Here is a 19556-nt window from a genome sequence, read left to right as displayed (position 1 = left end):
CCCCAGACCGCCCCAGATCACCTTTTATCAATGCCACCCGCGCAATGAGCCTTAGTTATTGCTAAAGTCAAGCCCAAACCCCAAGAGCCCAGCCAGATCCCCGGGCAAAGGGGGCACCCCCCCATCCCGGCCCACAAACCGGCCACAGTCCAGCAGGACCACACAGCCTCACTGGACAGCGCAAGCCACGGGGCAATGTCCCCCCCCACCAGCGCGCGAGCAACCGGTGGTTGCCACCGCGGGAGGAGGCACTCCAATGGCACCCATCCGGTTCGGAACAGCAGCCCCCAACCAAGGCCTTCCCGGATCCACTCACCGTATAGCAAGACATACCTAGCAGGCGACCGACAGAGACCTCAACCACCGGAACAGCTAGCGCCACCCCCGGCAAACAGCATCATCCTGAAGCGCCAAGCAACCTCGCCCCAACCCCGGTAAAGACGCCAGTACCCCCCCCAGCGCGCCCACCTCCATACCTGCGACGCAGGCCGCCCCGGGCCTACGCACCGTGGGGACCACCCACAAGGCAACCAGGAGACGAGACAAGCACCAAGCCACACCTGAAGAAAACAGGCACCCCCTGCGCATCGCCAGGCCGAAACTGCCTGGAGAGACCCCGCGAAGACAGCCCCCAGCAAGCAGTGCGCCCAGCAGTTCATGTATGGTATTGCAGTAAAAATGAAGCAAAAAACAGCCGCCAGCCTGATTTTATCATGAATTTATAATTCATTAAACGACGTTACAATGCAAATTTTTGTAGTCAACATTATCAATTATGTTAGTATTCATTTTCTCTATATTTAATTAATTTTTTTCTTTTGCGTTTTCGTTTAACAGATGGCACAACTTCCTTTACTGTGAATATATTTGATAGTTTAGATATTTTCCAAGTATCCAAAATGTTTTCCTCTATTCTGTTGGTGAGACAGTGAGTGAGAGAGAACAGCAGCGCAGGGGCGGTGGATAAAAATCGTGCGCACACACATACACACGCACACGCGGCAGCAGCGGCACCACACGCATACATGTGCACATCGGGCAGGTCTGATGAAATGATGGATCTCTTTGATCAGTTCTCAATGTAACGCGTTTGGAGTCGAATGCACACCTGCGGCAGGAATAACAACCAACGGGTACTTGGAGTGATTTGCGCCCCTTGAACGTTGCACTCCCCCCGGGAGAGGTGCGCAAACTTTACCGCCATGTCTCTCTCACGTTGTCTCCTCACTACACGAGGTTTGTTTTCATCTGTCGTGTCTCCTGCTGTCTAGCTACTGGAATCTCTTTTTTGAAATGTCCCACTTCCACAACGGCAGCCATGCCACCGCACGGCGCAGTGACTACGTGTGGCAGTATGAATACTATGACGACGAGGAGCCCGTTTCCTTTGAGGGACTCAACGCGTACAGATGTGAGTCCAATTTTGCACTGATTTTCTGTTTCAGTTTCTGCAAGGATGCGCGTGCGTGTGGTCCATTATAGGATGAACCATTAAGCCCAGTGCTTCATCTGAAGAGGCTGTGTGTGTGTTAGAAGTTGGAGTTATTCCTGGAGGCGCTACTACAATCATAAGATATGAAGCATTTTGAAAACCGTACCATAAGTGCAATTAATACAGATGAACAGAAGAAGAAGAAAAAAAAAAAAGAAACAAGCAAAACACACACAAAGAGTTAACATAAATAAATACACACAGTAAATGTTTGGGGTTTTTTTGCATCAAGGTAAATTCTTCAATCTTTTTTTTTCTTAGCATTTTAAGGGATTTCAGATATTGTAGAAACGAATTGTGAAAGGCGGTGAAATGTGGTTTCATTTTACTTTTCTTTATGTATGAAAAACTGTCCATATAATGATATTGTTGATGCGCATTGTTCATCATGAGATCGAAGATGACATTTGGATGTTAGTAGAGGGCCAATCCTGAATGTCAGAGAGCTTGAGAGAACGGAAATTGAAAATAAATAAATAAATACAATTGTTTGTCTCCAAACCTAATCTTTGCCTCAACTGAGCACTGGATGAATAGATTCTGTTCAATATCTTAGAAGGGATTTTTTCATTTAGTGGTAATGGGAAATTTCAAGTAATGGGTTCATAATTTGGCAATAGAGATCTTGTCTAAAATGAATAGATTTGAAAATATTTCTGATGAATTTTCGTTTCTTTCCTTGTTTCCTAAAATAAAACGTGATTTCAATAACACAATGTTTATGTTTGACCTTTCAGACTCCATCGTCATCGGCTTTTGGGTGGGACTTGCTGTCTTTGTCATTTTCATGTTCTTCGTTCTAACTCTGCTCACCAAGACGGGAGCACCACATCAGGAGTACGTTTCTTTATTTATTCACAATCACAAAAACACGATATTTGTAGTCCAATTCAGCTGCTCGTTTATACATTCTTTAACCATGAATTCAGTTAAAGTTTTATTCAAACAGATGGAAATACATTTGACTGCAGATTTATGAACTCCAGGGTCTCACAAAGGAGTGTTAAGATCTAAAGAGGTTCAATGGTCTGATTTCTGGACCCTTCCCACCCCCCCTAAAACTAGGGATGTAACGATTAATCGTAAGGCAGTTAAAAATCGATTCATAGGTATCAAGGTTCACATCGATGCTGTGAAAAATGAATCGCAGTACTTTTTTTAACCAGCAGAGGGCGAGTGTTGGCGGCGGGCGAAATCTGCTAATACTTTCTTTCTGGCCGCCTTCTACTCTTAAACATATTCATAAATGATTACTTACCCCTTTAGCACCGAAAGAATTTCTGTAATATTACGCGAATATCTCTGTAAAAGTGACGTTTTTCTATTAGCTCTGTCTGCTAGCATAGCTTCTCTTCTTCACTGCAAGATATCGGCATGCCAACCGACCACTGGGTTACCATCGCCCTCTGCTGGTTCAAACAAATATCTGACCTAAATACAGTAAAATGACTGTTCGGTTTTTTTTGTAAGTCCAATTGTTAAGGCACAAAATACATTTTCAGTTGCACTTTTAAAAAGAAAAAGAACTATTATGCAGTTTTGTATTGTTTACTATAGAACCAGAATTAAAAAAATAAGCTTCTTCTTCATTTGTATTATTCCTTTATTTATTTCATTCAAGATTTACTTTTAGTTAAATTGCATTGTTTTGAATAGTTTATCAAGGGATTCTTTTGACAATCAAAAATTGTACAGTATTTTCCCCAAAAAAAATAAAGGAATATTTTTCAGTCATTTGTCTACAGTCCCATTTTGTAAAATAAATCGTGAGAGAATCGTATCGTGAACCCAGTATCGTGAATCGAATCGTATCGGGAGTTGGGTGAATCGTTACATCCCTACCTAAAACAATAACTATGTTTCCATTGGAAATGCACAAAATCTAATTAGCGCAATAAAAACTGGTCATGGAAACACCTGCATTTTGAAAAAATACTCAAATCGCTAAAAAGTTTTTACGCTTTCATGAGGAGGTATTTCAGACGTTTCGATATTGAAATGTGTCGCAAAAGTGCTATGGAAACGCTTTTTCCGCAATTACACGTCACAGGACGAGAAGTACTTGGTCACATGACCGCTGCTCTGCTAGTAAACATGGCGTTGGTACGTGTAAACAGTAGAGGAAACCGGGACATTCCTTGGCATTAAATTTTAAGTCACGTGACCATTCCGTGCGGTTAGGGTTAGTTAGTCTGTAACGTAGTTGACGTACTGTATTTATACAAACGGAAGTACAATTGCATAGTGTCTCATTGGCCACGTGGTGCACCTATCACGTTACCTAAAGTGACAAATGAGGGGCCAGTGATCGGTGCACGTGACCTAAACTGGCCAATGAGGGGTGTTGCGTACGGATAGATTGCCGGTATATTGATACGTGTTGCATATTGATAGCCACTGGCATTTAGAAATATTGCTTTTATTTTGCGAAAGTCTGTAATGGAAACCCAGCTACTAACTCAACACAAGGAAAAGTTTCAATAAACCACATTTTACCTATAACTGCGAGGGGCCATAACATGTTTTGTAACAGACAAATATATAGTGTTGGCCTCATACATTTTTATTTTTATTTATTTATTTATTTATTCAGTTTATTTCCGACATGGTTACATTCACTTTTTTTTTTTTTTTTTTTTTACATTTTTTGTACATGCCGAAAAAGGAGACGAGAGAAGCAGTTTGCTTATCCGGGTCCCGTCCCCTGTTTTACCATCGCAGATTTACATGGGTTTACATGTCTCTCTGGTCAAAACATTCTTGATTTCTTCTTTTTTGTGTATTCTCATCTGTTGGCCTTGTTCCCTGCCAGACGTTGTTAGCATTCCTCCAGTTCAAGAATAGTTCCTCTTTCGAAGGTGTTTGGAAGATTCTTCCCTTTTCATCCACAATGTCACCTTGTTTTGTCTCTACATCAAGGGTAATCCAGCTGTTGTTAGTTCTATTGGCAGTGTTGTATTTTCCAGTGTTTATATAGATCTGGGTCCATATCCATGATTACCATCAGTAATGTTGTTGTTTAGGTGGATCCTTCGTATTTTCCCAAGTTGTCCATCGTCTTGATAAGAACTGGTTTTCCGTCCTCTTCTTCCAGGATGTAAATCCTGCAGTTTTTTGACCACGTCTTCAAAATCTTTCCTTCTTTTTTTATTTGGCGTGCTTTCCATGCAATGCTTGCATTTTGTTTCGTCAGGTTTTCATTGATGTACACTTTCGTTCCCTTGAGTTTGTTTCGTTGCTTGATTATTTCTCCTTTGAATTTTATATTCGTGAAGGTTATTTTTACAGCAGATAGGTTTTGTAGACCCTCGCGTATCATCTCCTTGACCTCTTCCAAACCCGAATTGGGTTCTGAAGGGCCTCCCTGCGGTTTTTTCACCATTTTCCTTCAGTCTTGGGCCCAGTTTTTCAGGCTGTTCAGGCTGTTCAGCTGTAGCCAGCTGTAGCCAAGGTCGTGTTATCGGAGCAAAGAAAAACACGTCTGCTCTCACCAAAGACCAGAGAATTATTAATACATCAATAAATGAAAGGTATTACTGTACTTTTGAAAAAAGGGAGAATGTCTATGGTTGAAATTTCCACTTCCACGATTGTTTTTGACTCAATTATAATCGGTTCATATATTACTTCAACTTTGGAAAATGTATATTGCATTATGGGATTGTAAATCCATAGAACAGGGGTGTCAAACTCATTTTTGTTCAGAGGCCAAATACGGATAAGTTTGAGCTCAAGTGGTCCGTAGAGGTGGGGAATCGAACAATTCCAACATTACTGCTACTTTGCATCTCCATGTATAAATTATATATAAGAATGTATATATAAGGCACTGACAATATCCAAGCAATAGGTGACAGATAGTGATTATATATATTTAATTTGGGGAAATGTCAAATAATTTGAGGAGTGAGTAGGATTTTGGAAATATTAGGTTTCTTTCGACAATTTCAGAGTAAAAATGACTTAATTGGGTTATACAAGCGTGGGAAAACTGCAAACACCATTTGAATAATTGTCAAGTTCTAAATAAATCTGTTGAAATGCTGTGTTTTTTAAAAGTCTATTATTTTTGCATGGATGCAAATATTTTGATATGATAGTGATTTAAAATTGCTCCCAATTTCTGCTTAATTTTATTAAATAACGCACATGAAAAGTTTCTATTCTTGGAATATTGCCAAAATTCCTGAGCTGAAGTTCCCATGGAAATCTGCCAGATATTTTACGCCCCCTTTGCAACCCTACTGAGATATCCACAACTAAATTATTCTGTCATTTACACAATGATTCACGTTTTCTCGGTCATTTTTACTTTACCCTGCTGCAACAGTGTTGTTTTTGGATTTTAATTCTTCATGTTTATAAAGAATTATTCCTCAATTGTGACGTGTTCCGCACAATTTATCCGTGTTTGTGATTGATCAGACGCTGCAATCTCCACCACTTTCTAGTCAGGTTGAGATCAGCTGGCTTAAGCGAACGTGTTGATAACCTGCTTCGTAGTACAGCTGCTCTGTGACGGAGAATGTTTGGTTAGGTGAAGCCCGCTAATGGAGAGATATCCTGGATATACTTATCCAGCTTCGTAGTACAGGCCCTAAAGCTCAAATACACAGCCAAGAGAAGGAGCAGAGGTCCAGTGTCCTCTCGGAACACTTTGAGTTACAATATACTTAAAGGTTATTATGGATTTTTGACCAAATGATGCCAAAAGAAAAACCTTGCCGAGTCTAAAATCTCCAAAGAACTACTACTACTCAGTACTCACTATATCTCTCTATTCACAAATGTCTCAATCCAACATACTCACCACAGATTGCAGAGTCCACAGGTGTTAGTTATTAAAAGGGGGCGGGGCCAACAGTACTGGTTCATAGCAATACCACAAATCCTCAAAATCCAATTGTAATAGCCAGGTTGCAACCCATAGATGGCAGTCACTCTGACATTTTTACTTTGACTGAAAATTTAAGGGTTGGACAAAAATCATTCAGAAACACTACTTCATATCAAACATATTTGTTTTCAGCAGAAATAAAAGTAGTTTTTGGGTTAAGTTACTATTTAAAAGACTCTTTAAAAGTACAGCTAGGAACAGATAAGCAGCAGTTTTATATATAAAGTTTAATATAAATAATTAGCTATATATAACTGCTATAACTTTTGTGAACAGCATTGCGAATACAAAGAAAGGGCTATTTTTTTTTTTTTTGTCACAGAAAATGTAACTTAAAACCCACTGAAAGGGTAATATATTAACCCACAAGTTAAGAACTTCTGCTTAAGAACATTATATTATTTCAGCAATTATGGATAATATAATGGACTGTTCTAATCTGGACCAAACTGACCATTTCCTGCCTCTCTATTCTCCAACAGAAACCCAGAGTGTGCTGAAAAGCACCTTCGACCAGTGAGCTGTCTCTCACACATCGATGGTCCCCAGGAAGAACACGACAAAGTCTTCTCACGTCCCTTGATCGCAGGGTCCCGATCATATTTCAATTTCTTCATTAATGAGGAAGATAATGGTCAGAGGACGGGAAAAACTGATGAAAGGCAAAATGAATCCAAACAGGAGACCTCCAACCAACCCAGAGGATTGGAACTGTCATCGACAGAGGACGCTGAGGAAGCTGATGGACATGAACCACTCAGAGGATTCATGGAAGAGACATCCACGGAGAGAGAGTGTGCGTTTCTGTCTCATTTCAATATCCCAAACTATGTGACTCTGGATGCCAGTTCCACGCTGGAAGAGGATGATCTGCTGTATAAGACGTCAGCCCTGTTGGAAAACCAATCTGAGTCAGTGACCACTGTGGTATACAGTAAGGTTGTTCCTTCTGTGATGAAGCCGAGGTGAACATAATTCACTTTCCATTCAGAGCGAAATGTGAGAGAAGTGCATTCATCTGTAGCATTCCTTTTTTTAATGTACTTTCAACGTTTACTGCATGTGCTGGAGGATAGAAAAGCAAAAATGTAACTCCTATGAAATAAATCTCAGGAGAAGTCACTTCTTTTCTTGGACATAAGTCGCAAAAATTATTCATGTAGCTCGGCACAGATTGTGTGTATGTGTGTTAGTGAATAAAACGTTAAAGTGCAAAAAGTGTTGACATAAGAATGACACGTTTGACATTCTACACATTCATGAATAACTTCTTTTAGAAGTTACAAAATAAAAGCATTTAAAATGTTTTTAGTTCAAAATGTAATGATCTCTTGTGCAAATTGCAATGCGTTGTTGTTTAATGTTTCCTTAGTAGTACAAAATCCAACATGCTGTGCTGTATCGACCGTGGTATGATCGAATAAAAACTAAATGTTGCAATTTTGGGTTGCTTCTTCTGACATAAAAAATATTATGTAGATGCATTTTATTATTATTATTATTAAGTAAAGTTTATATATTTCGGGGGATAGTATACATTTTTTGCACATTGCACACAGAAAAAACCTAGAATTTATAGTAAATGTCCTAGTTTTTCACTCGTCTGTCACAAACCTTGAGCTGAATTTTAATACTGATATTAAAATATAATCAAGAGTGCTTTTCAGCATCCCAAGAATATCAACGGAGAGCAAAAATTAAATGATCCCACAACCAAAGCAGACTGTATGTTTTAATTACTTGCAGGCTTGAAGGCTGTTATTGCAGAACTCAGATGCACATGTATTACTCATCCATTAAAGAGAGAAAGCACATTTTAGTGTTTATGCACTGGCGCTGTCGGCTTCAGAATAAAGCTTTTAAATTAGTTTAAAATTATTCAAAATATTACTTAGATCTCCAGCCCTTGGTCTAATGTTGTGCTGCCCCTAAAATGAACACACAACATAAGAGAATTACAAAATAATTACAGAAAATTACACAAATGGACAACAAAAATGCACAAATATACATAAAAATAAAATACATCTACAAAAACACAAAAAGGATCAGAAAAAGAAGAAGAAAAAAAAAAAAAAACAGAAAAAGAAATTTGGAAAAGTTACTCATCACTCAAAACCACAACAAAAATACCCCAAATGACTCCAAGAACAAAATGAAAACAGCATTAAACAGTTTCACTTTGAGACTACACAAAAGAACAACAAAAACACAGAAAATTAGAGAAAAATATACAAAAATGACAATAAAACTACACAAAAAAAAACACAGAACTGTAACAATGTTGTTTATTTTTAGTTAAAAATGATGATCACACTGAATATTACAAGCAACTTACAAAATGACAACAAAAAACACACCAAATAATGATAGAAATTATATTGATTAGAACATACATTGAAAATACAAGACTGAGAAATATAGACTAAAGAAATAAATCTATTCAGGAGGCACTAAATACTGTTTCATTCCACTTATTTACAAAGTTAGATTCTTTAAATTGTGTGTTATCAATCATTCCATCAGTATGTCTGTCGTTGTTTATTCAAAGAATTCTGGGCAAAATGTTGTTGTTGGAGAAAAGGGGGGGTACTTGGATTCAGAAAGAAGAGAAATGGGGTAAAATTGGGTACTTGAGCCCTAAAAGTTTGAGAACCAATGCTCTAAACGGTCGAGGTCCTACTTGTTATGAACTTTTAAGGAGACAAACTCCGAGCCGAGGGTAACGAGTCTCTGGTCAGATACACACAGGGTTTATTGTCAAAGCTGCAGATGGAGAAAGAGGAAAAACAGGCCTGGAGGTCCGTGACTTCATCAAGAGTGTTTGTGGTCCACTAGGAAGCTGCTGCTGTTGGTGCTGCTGCTGCTGCTGCTTCTGCTGTTGGTGTAACATTGCTGATATCAGTAACCAAAGCACGCTGCAGAAAGACTTGTGTAGATGTTCATCAAAAGTTCTGCAGCAACTGCGGCATTCTTACTCAGAATTAGAAGATTTGCCAAAAAATCCATTTGTTTCATTTTAAAATGAGCATTTCTGATTAATCTGAGAGGGTATAAGGACTTTTTGAACCCTCATTTTAATGGCTTTTCATTATTTTGAAGCAAAATTATTCCATGGTAGAAAATGATCCCTTAGGACAGCGTTTCCCGAGCAGGGATTATCTTATGTTAGCAGAATACAGGAGATATACGGAAACATTTATCAATCAGCTTTAATTTTACAACATACATTTTATATTCATTAAATAAAGCCAGTTAAATGAAGGTACCAGTGGAATACAGAGCCAACATTACACTTTAACATCCAAAAAGACAAAATGTGAATAAATGGCTTAAATGAATATCAATTACTGTTGCTCTGGGCTAAGGGTAGAGTTAAGGGCAGCCTGTGACTCATATTAACTGCATAAAACAAACAAGAATGCTGAGAGAGAAAGTGCAAACCTCCACCAAGCACCAAATATCCTCATGCATAATATTCACTAATATCTGATTCAATGACACTAATCCTGGTACTATCATCATTCACACTTTAAAGGCTTGGAAGACATTTATATTCCCATTAATAATCATACAATAGGTCCAAATGTATAAGTAAACTCGTTTCTAAAAAATAAATAGCGCTGAAATGCACAATCTTGATCCGATCTTGATCAAACTTGGGTGGGATAATTGAGGAACCAACTCGACATAACTGAGTGAAATTTCATAAAGATCAGCCAATTACAAACCAGGATATGAATTTTCGCATTTTTATCCAATGACGAAAGATAGGAACATTTTGATTTTTAAAAATGATCCATAATCAGTAAATGGATGCAGATCCCCTCCAAAATGTAATTAAAAAAACTTCCATGCAGTAAGGTCTGACTTTGAATAAAGAACCTGGAAACAGACATAACATAACAAATAAATAAAGACACAAATAAATAAAAGGTGTGAAAACACTCCATCATTAGCGGAGGTGATGAATATGCAGTGTCATAGTGATGTTTTCTTTACAAACCATTGAGGAACTGTCATGGTAATTGATATGTTGGTTCCTTCATTTCATTTTTCTGTGCCACTTAAAACAAAAATATGCTATAAATAATAAAAAAGAAAAAGAACAAACCCAACAATAAACTAGCAACAATAACAACCAAGTGAAAAATAGTACATATGTACACCAACCAACTGTACATGTCCTTCAAACATGAGTACATACATAATGTGTATCAACACAACAACCAGTTTGAAAAGGATCAGAATGAAGGAAAAAGCTTCAGTGGATGAAACACAAGCCGGGAAATAAAACAACTTCCATTTTAAATAAATCAGTTTGAAAGTTGCTTCAATGAGCACAAAAAACAAAGAAATAAGGTTTCTACACACGAAATCATGGATTGATTCATTTACGCGACAGTTTCACGATCCCCTGTGAGAGGATTATTACAAAGTGATGGAACACGACATAATCATAAGGGATTGAATCGGAGCTGTTTCTTTTTCTCCTGTCAAAACCATTTTATGAGTAATTTCATTATACAAAATATTATGCCTCATCATTTGATTAGTGAAGCATTCTAGCCTCTTACCAGTCCCAGCTATGCTTCACTCCGTAAACCTGCTGCAAAATGAATTTGCAACTGCTAAATATGATCTCCATGTTTATTTGGATGGCTGATGCTCTGCGTACCTGCACCAACGCTGCCCCTGCTAAACGGCTGAATGACAAATGATATTTTTCCGAGGGAAGGATGTGATAGGAATGTTAGTGAGTCTTTTAACATTTAGGTGGCGCATACACCAGTGAATCAGTCTCCAGATTCTGTCGAAGAGTGAATTAATTCCTCTCAGTGCCCGCCGGGAATATTAAATGTTCTTATTATCTGACCTGTGACATAACTGTTTATTTCTGAAGGCTGATTCATTGGGGTTCTTTATGTGCAGTTGACTCAATGTTCCTATACCTGCTGAAGGCTCATTAAAATCAATTATTACATGGTTGGGGTGGGGGTGGGGAATGAAAATGTTCAGTAAGGTACTTTGTGATCTTGTTCTGATTATAACTGGTAACATCTGACTGATTCAGAGGTGAGCAAAGTTTATTGAGTGTATGACTTCTCGCCGGCCCTCTGAGTGGCAATTCTCGCGAGATTAGTTGCTGACAGCGGCAACAAACCCGGAAAACAACTCATAAAAGAGATGAACCTTCATAAAGACCATCAGGATATGACACAGTTACACGTTCTATTAGATTAATAACTGAGATTTTAACATCTACCACAGGGGAAGGAATGACGTAAGTCACCATGAAAAACCAGCCAATCACAAGCTCCACAAATATGCACAGCTTTATAAAGTGTTAAAGAATGTAAAGTCTGTAATAAATGTGTCTAATAAGTCATTAGTGAATACCAGAGAACCACATGAGTCAGCATGAAAAATTAAAATAAAATACATAATGAAAATTAAATGTTAATGTATAACTTAAAGACAAACAACGTTAAATTAACAGTAAATATTAAATGTGTTGACTTGTATATAAACTGTAAGTATATTAAATAAACACATGCTAGGGCTGGGCGATATATCGAGATTTAAGATGTATCGAGTTTTCTATTTTGGCGATATAGAAAACTATTATATTTCATATATCATATGAAACAAAATACTAGTTTTAGGAGTCGCTGCTTTTACTCCTCAGAACAACATGTAAAGCTCAGTTAGATGGATTAATGATTGCACATATTGATCAGCTGTTTGTTAATAAATGTCCATGTGTGGCATTTTGCATCAGCAAATTTAACCCAGAATTGTCTTTCTGGTCAGACTTTATTTAATAAAATTATCTAGATTTATATCGTCTATCACCATTTTGAGAAAATATATTGAGATATGAGTTTTGGTCCATATCACCAGCCCTAGTAGGAATGTTCACAGCATTTCAATGTTAATAAAGGTGGACCTACCAGATTCTAATCATATTATTGTATTTAGTAAGTGGTTGACAAGTGGCTATTATAGATTTCTTGTACATCTATCTTAAAATATAAGGGATACTGGAGCTTGGTTGGGTGGGTGGGACGGCTGGTAGTGGGCGCCAGAAAATTTCCCTTATTTTCAAATCCAAATCTTGACAGGTATGCACTTAATATAATTTAAGAAACAATACCTGAATGACCCCATGTGTCAAATATGAGCCCACTTATCATTTTCCTCCACTCCAGGTACAAGTGAGTCATACTCAGAAGTGTTTTTCTGTCATCACTTGACAACAACGAAGGTTTAATGAGCAAAAAACACTGTATCTGAGAGGTTTTCACTCAGTCGTTATGCAGAAAGCTCCTAATTAGCAGGAAAAGGTTCATCCAGTTGCAAAATGTAGGTACATGTAATGACAACGAGAGCAAAAACCACGGTTTGATCATTCACAGCAGGCCTTTCAGCTCTTGGGTCTTTAAAAGAGCTACAAATATATGAGAAATGCACTGTGTTATTGCATTATGTTAGTGAGTTCCAGTGAGTCGACCGACTATTCTACAATAAATCACCTCAAACTAAATTGATGTCATATTGATGACTTTTTGAGTGTATACAAAACAATACAACATGCTCAATATGCCACGAGATGGAAAGCCTGACGCTTGAACACCTCAGAAACAGGAAAATTGAAAAACCATTGAAAAAACCTCTTAATCACAGAGCAGTTTGATCTCAAATGCCAGATTTGATGTAAATAGAAAGAAAAGCAATTTCAACATTGAATGTTGTGCTTAGTTTGCACTTTCAAGTACAACTGTCGGGGCAGCAGTAGCTCAGTCTGTAGAGACATGGGTTGGAAACCGGAGGGTGGCCGGTTCAAGTCCCAATGCGGACCAAAATACAGAAGTTGTTCTGCCTGGGCACTTCTCGAGCACTGTCGAGGTGCCCTTGAGCAAGGCTCTGGTGTGCTCCCTTCATTGTGGAAGCAGCCCCACTCTGACATCTCCCCATTGATGCATGTTCACAGGTCCTGTTTGTGCATGTGTGTGATTCGGGCCTGTGTGTGTGAGAAGCATAACAGAGTGTAACATAATTTCCCTTCAGAAAGAAAAAAAAAAAAAATATGCAGTTTATAACCCACCAACAATGCCCAAGAAATTAATGAAATAAATCAGTCCTTGCACTTCAAAATATATTGATTTTTTAGACAAATGTTTGTGTAATTTAAGACAATTTTGTTCGACTGTTTTGAGAAATTGCAGGATTTTAGAAAACATTTTTTAGTTCCTTCAACAATTTATGAATTCAGTTTTTGAATCACTTGAGGATCCGCGTGTCATATCTTTCCTATAAAATACGTAAAGGTAAAGCATCTGAATGTTGTCAGTTTTGGGCTATGATTCAGTTTTCTCTGAATACCAGGTGGCTTCTACCCACCTTGTGGTTAGCCATTGTTAAGTTGAAATGACCTCTGAACAAAAAAAAACATAGGAGGAGCGTCTGGAGGCAAAGGGCGAGGCACAAAAAAGAGCAAATGATGTGTTCTTGTTGAAAAAAACAAAATGAGTGAGATTTTGTGGGCGTTACAAAGCAAGTTCTATATTTGCTTAAAGAAAAGAGCAAACTAGCAAGTGCGACATAACAAAAGCTGAAGAAACCATTTGAGGGAGAGGTGAAACATCTTCAAGGTAAGCTTAAATAAAATCTGTTTGCCTTTATTAAATTCACCAGGAACACACACACACACACACACACACACTAGGTCTCAATCGATCAAAAACAAAGAACTGTCAAAAACGTCCTATTTGTTCTTTTTTTATCCATCCATCCAAGCACCAATACTAAAGAGTAACTCTCTTAATTTAAAAAAGATTTTACAATTTCCATAATTACGGTAATCAAGATTTATTGCATGTTGTGAATTTCTAAAGGACTCTCTGAATCATCAAAAAGTTACATTTATTAAAGGGAAATATGCATTAACTGCATTTGTTTTCACAAAGAAAAACTCCAAAAAAAAAAAGATTTGTGTGAACCCTGCAGATTTCAAAGGTTTAGGCTTTGCTAAAGGCCAGTTTATAACCAAAAATATTACTTATTAAAAAAAAAAAAAACTAGACAGTCCATTATAATAAAGTGCACGGAGAATTTAACTAATAGGCTTAGAAAATTCCAGTGCTAATATGAAAGAAGGAAAAAATAATGTGAACGTTTTAAATTAAACTATTGCTCTGTTACATTCAGCCGCTGAGGCACAGCAGTCTGTGCACATTACTGAATGACACAGCACCTCTCTTTCTCTGAATTCAATATTATGATATATATTCATATTTATAAAATTGTACCAATATTCCTGGTATATTTCTCACCGACTAAAAGCACTTTGCGTGCACAGGCTTCAGCAAAATGATTGATTCAGTCACAGTCAAAGCAAACGGTCACAGACTCCAGCCCCCAGTGTTAAAGTTAGCTGTCACACACGCACTGAGAGCTGTCATTCTTACAGAGGTGCAGCAGTCACATGCTAGCGCTACATACGGAACACTTTTGACTTCCTTGTGGGTAAATGGTAAGCCGAGTCACCCAGAACCGCTCCATCCACCTCTTTCAGTCCCTGATCCACCTCCACATTAAAACATACCTGTGGTGAATTTTAATTGCAAGAGCTATCAAAAGATGATGTGTAACACATTTTTTTTTAGCGATAGCTAAAGTTTGTAAATCTGAATTTCTGAGAACTATGGTCAGTGCCATATTTCCTCTGTTGTGACACTAAGTCATAGGCTTGTGATTGGCTGGAAGTTGTAGTATTGTCTGATTGGCTAAACTGCAGATAACCTATCATCAGCCAGTGCTGGGTTATGTGTCTGAAAAAGGGCGGAGTGTACTCTCTGATTGGCTGCAGCTCAACCAATCAGACAATCACATCTTTATGACTGCGGCTGTGTTCAAAATTGCATACTAACCTGCTACACACTACATACGCAATTATACTGTCTACTGGATGGTGACCGTTCCCACTAAAGTATACTTCTAAATTTCCCAAGATGCATTTCGAACCTACAAAGACAAAAACCTGAAGCACACTGAGACTAAATATCTCTGTTGATTTTAAGCGAGAAAGTGAAGTATATCAACATGTGGTCATTTGATCCATAAAACTCATGGAAACATATGTCATGGATGCTCCAGACAAAACTTCTGGTTGATGGATTTATTGCTTGTGTTCATTGAAAAATACGTGACAAGAGGCCATGGATAAAATAATTGCATATTAAATCACAATCGCAATATTAAGGAAAAAAATCGCAATTAGATTATATTCCAAAATTGTTCAGCCCTAGTTAGTTTGTGATTTATTTCAACAGCTTTAGTGTAATTACTGAGGAAGATGGCGTTAAGAAGCTAACCTTAGCCCGACAGCAACATCACAGTAATATAACATGCACTATAAAAAGCATATTACTGCAGCACTTCTCTCTCTCAAAGTGCACACACCTCAGCAGCAGCAGCAGCAGCAACACAGTGTCACTTAAAGCAGCCACACGGAGGCTGAGCACACATGAACAACACACAGAGTTCTAGTGTAACAATTACAAATCAAACATAATGTAAATCAAGCAGCAGTATTTACATTCCATCTTCTACTCCTCCAGACCATACATTGTAAAAAAGACGGCACTACAGCCACCGGAAAGGGGCGGGGACTGTGAGCGACAGCTGTCAGACAGTCCATCAAACACAATCCTGGCTCTGATTGGTTCTTTTTGCTCGGTCGCGGTGCTATTTGGCAATCTGCCAAATGCTGCAGAAGCACCGGGGGGGAAGGGGGGGGGGGCTCAATGAGCCTGTTTTTTTCACACAAACTACTAGTTTGATGTATTGTTGCGTTCACACCGGATGCGTCACAAAATGTTCGTACGTCTAGAGAACATACAAAGTCAATGGATAGATGCGTCCCAGATGCAAAATCTTTCCTGTGCGGCGGTGCGGTCCGATTCGCACGTCAAGTGCATTGGCCGTACATCCGCAAGAGTTGAAAATATGTTTTGCATGACAAAAGCCAATCAGAGTCTTTGTTGATGATGACGTCAGGCCATCAACATGGACACCGGTCTGTTCACCCATTCAACCATGGAGTAGAAGCTGTGTGTGACCACCTGGAGCTGTATGACACGGACCAGGGAGGATTAGGCGTGGAGGAGGATCAGCGAAAAAGTGGTAGTAGTAGGTAAAAGTTCTCTCTGTAGTTTTCATCTTTGAAAGTCGGCTTTTTTCACTGGTGGTTTAAGTTTGTGAGAGGAGAAAAAGGAGCGCAGCTCCTCGCTTCAGCAGGCAGTGAAACTCACTGAGTTGGATGTGTCGCTGATGGGTGGGGCTTAGCTTCAGACGTGTGTATGAAGCGAATTGGGGGGTACAGCTCGTGCGGCAGATGCGTCCGGTGCCGCAGAAGACGGATTCGGTGTGAACGCAGCATAAGGCTGTCCCTACAAAGTGACAGCTTTAGCAAATATGACAAAAAGTCACTTTTATAACAGTTACGGACTGCACCTTTAAGGACATATACACAAACCTGCAGTACATACATGTGTTTTTAACAAGCACTGTGTGTGTGTGTTTGGACAAAAGAATCAAAGAAAGCAACTCTCCACTCATCGCTTTAGTTTCAAACCAGCAGCTGTTCAACCATCTTCTCGGTGACAAAAGGAGGCTTTGTGATGAGCAGCTGGTAGAAAACTGTGGATATTAGGCAGACACAGCCCTGAAAACATCATTGACTCATACTGGAGACCTGACACAAACCCATTTTTGAAAATAAACAAACACAGATGACTCTTTTTAACCCTAAAGCTGCTTAAATATCTTTGTTAGAAAGGCTGTGACTCATCTGTTGAGCTTTTGCAACACAAACCTATAGACCTCAAGCTAAACACCATAATCCATAAACCATAGAGGGATAGAAATATTACCTGCAGTGTTTTGTTTTCTTTCTTTTTTTATGTTCCCCAAATGTGTGTGAGCTGTTTGTTTAATGAATACTAAACCTGTAAAACTTGCCTTGCACTCCCTGTGGGGGGAATTATAAGAGGAGCCCTTGTTGTATAAAACCAGAACAGACAAGTTGTGTTCTGCTCAGTGACTTTTTGTTTGGCAAACGCAGAAAGTTGAGGTAAAACTTGAGATTGTTTATCAGCCCGGGTATCATATACGTTAGGTTTCCCCAGGTTTGCAGTCATTGTGAAGGTAAACTGTTTAGGGCAGGGTATAAATGTTTAATGGGAGAGTTTGAGAGAGGTTTCACCTTCTGTGCAACATTAATAAGTCACGAGAAAAGGGGGAGACAAATGAGAAGGGTTGCATTTGCATGGATTGGGGAAGTTGGAACATGTCTTTTTTTGTACCAAGAAAGAATCAGCTTCAGGATGACTCATCAACTGTAGAAAAAGTAAGATTTGCAATTTTTATTTATTTATTTAAATGAAGCTCATTTCAAAAATATTCATTGTTTTGACCACACAGGAAGTTGCACTCATATTCAGGTAGTAGCAGCACCAGGAATGAGGTGTATATTGTCTTTATAATGTCAATGTTTCTATTCTCCAATGCATTTTCTATTATAGAATATCTTTATGAACATTAAAAGTTGTTGGGATACGTTTACAATAAATTCTATTGGATAACATCATAGCATTGGCCTCATAGGAATTAACTGAAGATCATTTACTTTAAAGAAAAAGGAGAAAAGGTGCAAATTGCATACACTATCATTTTATCTATTAAAAGATATTTAGGGTAGCAGCTTTAACATATTCTTGATAAAAAACTGGAATTGTTTTCTACAAATTACTGACTTTTATATTGATTTCATACTTAAAATATATAGTTTTTTGTTTTACTGATATGCTATATGTTAATGTATCTGTTGAGTGCATTTCAATAGAAGAGAGTTACTAATTACAAGTATTCATGTTACTGTAATTGAGTTGCTTTTATGGGTACTATAGTATATTTGTAAATCAGTAATATTACTTGTACCAAAGTTTGTTTTAAAAGAAGTAAAGCAATTAATTACATTACAAGTACATTATATATATATATATATATATATATATATATATATATATATATATATATATATATATATATATATATATATATATATTAAATGACTGCTTATTCTGGTTGCACAATAAATAAATCCCTTATGTTTGATGCCTGCCATGGAGATTATTATGTCAACGCACACAGTACTGCTCAGTCAGAGCCCTGGGGTGTGTTACCTGGCCCGGGCAGATTCCACCTGGAGCTTTTCTTCGTGAGAAGAAAAAAATATAATACTGTCTTCTTCACAACAGCCTCAATGGCTCAGAACTGGTGCACCAAACGCTCGGGCATTGATCTTTTTCTACATTTGGACCAAGCTAAATATTAATAAGGCAGTGCGGCGGTTGGACGCACCGAGAAGCGGCTGGGGGCGCACTGAGAGGCTGCTGTCCTACTAACACGGTTCTCCCTGACATTGACAGCCAACATAAACGCCATCATGATGGTAAGATAACTCGCTCCTAATACCGAGCTGCTGGATTTTTCTGGGTTATGGGCTTTCATGGCCTTTCTAACACTGCTGTGGAGTTATTAAGACGCGCGTCATTTTAAGCGCATCTGTTGTTTTTTTTATTTTTTATAATTCTATTGCAACGCTTGTAGTGCGCTGGTGCGCTTCCAAACTGCACATACAATTAAAGCTTTGGATTTATACCTGAAAGCATGATCATTAAGAGGGAAAAAAAAAACATATAAATAACATAAATCATTATTATCATCAAGGCCACGCCCACACCTGAGACTGGAGGGGGGGGTTGTTGTTGCTGTTGTTGTTTGAGAAACATCAAAGTGCGTTGTAAATATAGGTGTAACTGCCTAATCTTTCACTGAAAAGCAGAGATAATTATGACGAAAGCACACTAAGAGACGTTCAGGGGTTAATCCCGCCATGGAAATTAAAAACTTGCCTGAGCACGTCCCCCCATGACAGATGAGCACACAAACTCATAAAAAAATATACAAAAAAAATAGTTTCACTGCCAGCCCCTGAAAGCCACACACTGTCTGTGCGTCATTTCCCCTGGAAAACTTTAAACACAGCCCCCTGTTGCATTTACACACACATGAAGAATGTGGGAATTCTAAGCTTTACCC

General features: G+C 38.3%; 2 protein-coding genes across 2 annotated transcripts in view; both read left to right on the top strand.

The window, feature by feature from the left end:
- Positions 1–1003: 1003 nt before the first annotated feature.
- Positions 1004–7464, top strand: LOC114457856 (melanocortin-2 receptor accessory protein 2A-like). The gene is made up of 4 exons (XM_028439977.1): positions 1004–1183; positions 1272–1411; positions 2230–2329; positions 6872–7464. Exons 2-4 carry the CDS (start codon positions 1294–1296, stop codon positions 7356–7358), a joined length of 705 nt encoding a protein of 234 aa, XP_028295778.1. The 5' UTR covers positions 1004–1183; positions 1272–1293; the 3' UTR covers positions 7359–7464.
- An 11153-nt stretch (positions 7465–18617) lies between these two features.
- The window catches only part of LOC114457430 (beta/gamma crystallin domain-containing protein 1-like), a 45252-nt gene continuing 44313 nt past the window's right edge, over positions 18618–19556 (top strand). The window contains exon 1 of the mRNA XM_028439215.1: positions 18618–18906. Coding sequence (XP_028295016.1) covers positions 18901–18906 — 6 coding nt within the window. The 5' untranslated portion in view covers positions 18618–18900. The remainder of the gene's footprint in view (positions 18907–19556) is intronic.

This window comes from Gouania willdenowi, chromosome 24, assembly GCF_900634775.1.
Source record: "Gouania willdenowi chromosome 24, fGouWil2.1, whole genome shotgun sequence".
Classification (NCBI taxonomy): domain Eukaryota; kingdom Metazoa; phylum Chordata; class Actinopteri; order Blenniiformes; family Gobiesocidae; genus Gouania; species Gouania willdenowi.
The sequence above is the reverse complement of the archived record's forward strand: the minus strand, read 5'-3'. Positions and strand labels throughout refer to the sequence as shown.

Coding starts and splice junctions, on each gene's coding strand:
- LOC114457856 (XM_028439977.1), top strand. CDS start 1,294: ATGTCCCACTTCCACAACGGCAGCCATGCCACCGCACGGCGCAGTGAC. Junction 1,412..2,229: donor GGGACTCAACGCGTACAGAT/GTGAGTCCAATT, acceptor TTGACCTTTCAG/ACTCCATCGTCATCGGCTTT. Junction 2,330..6,871: donor ACGGGAGCACCACATCAGGA/GTACGTTTCTTT, acceptor ATTCTCCAACAG/AAACCCAGAGTGTGCTGAAA.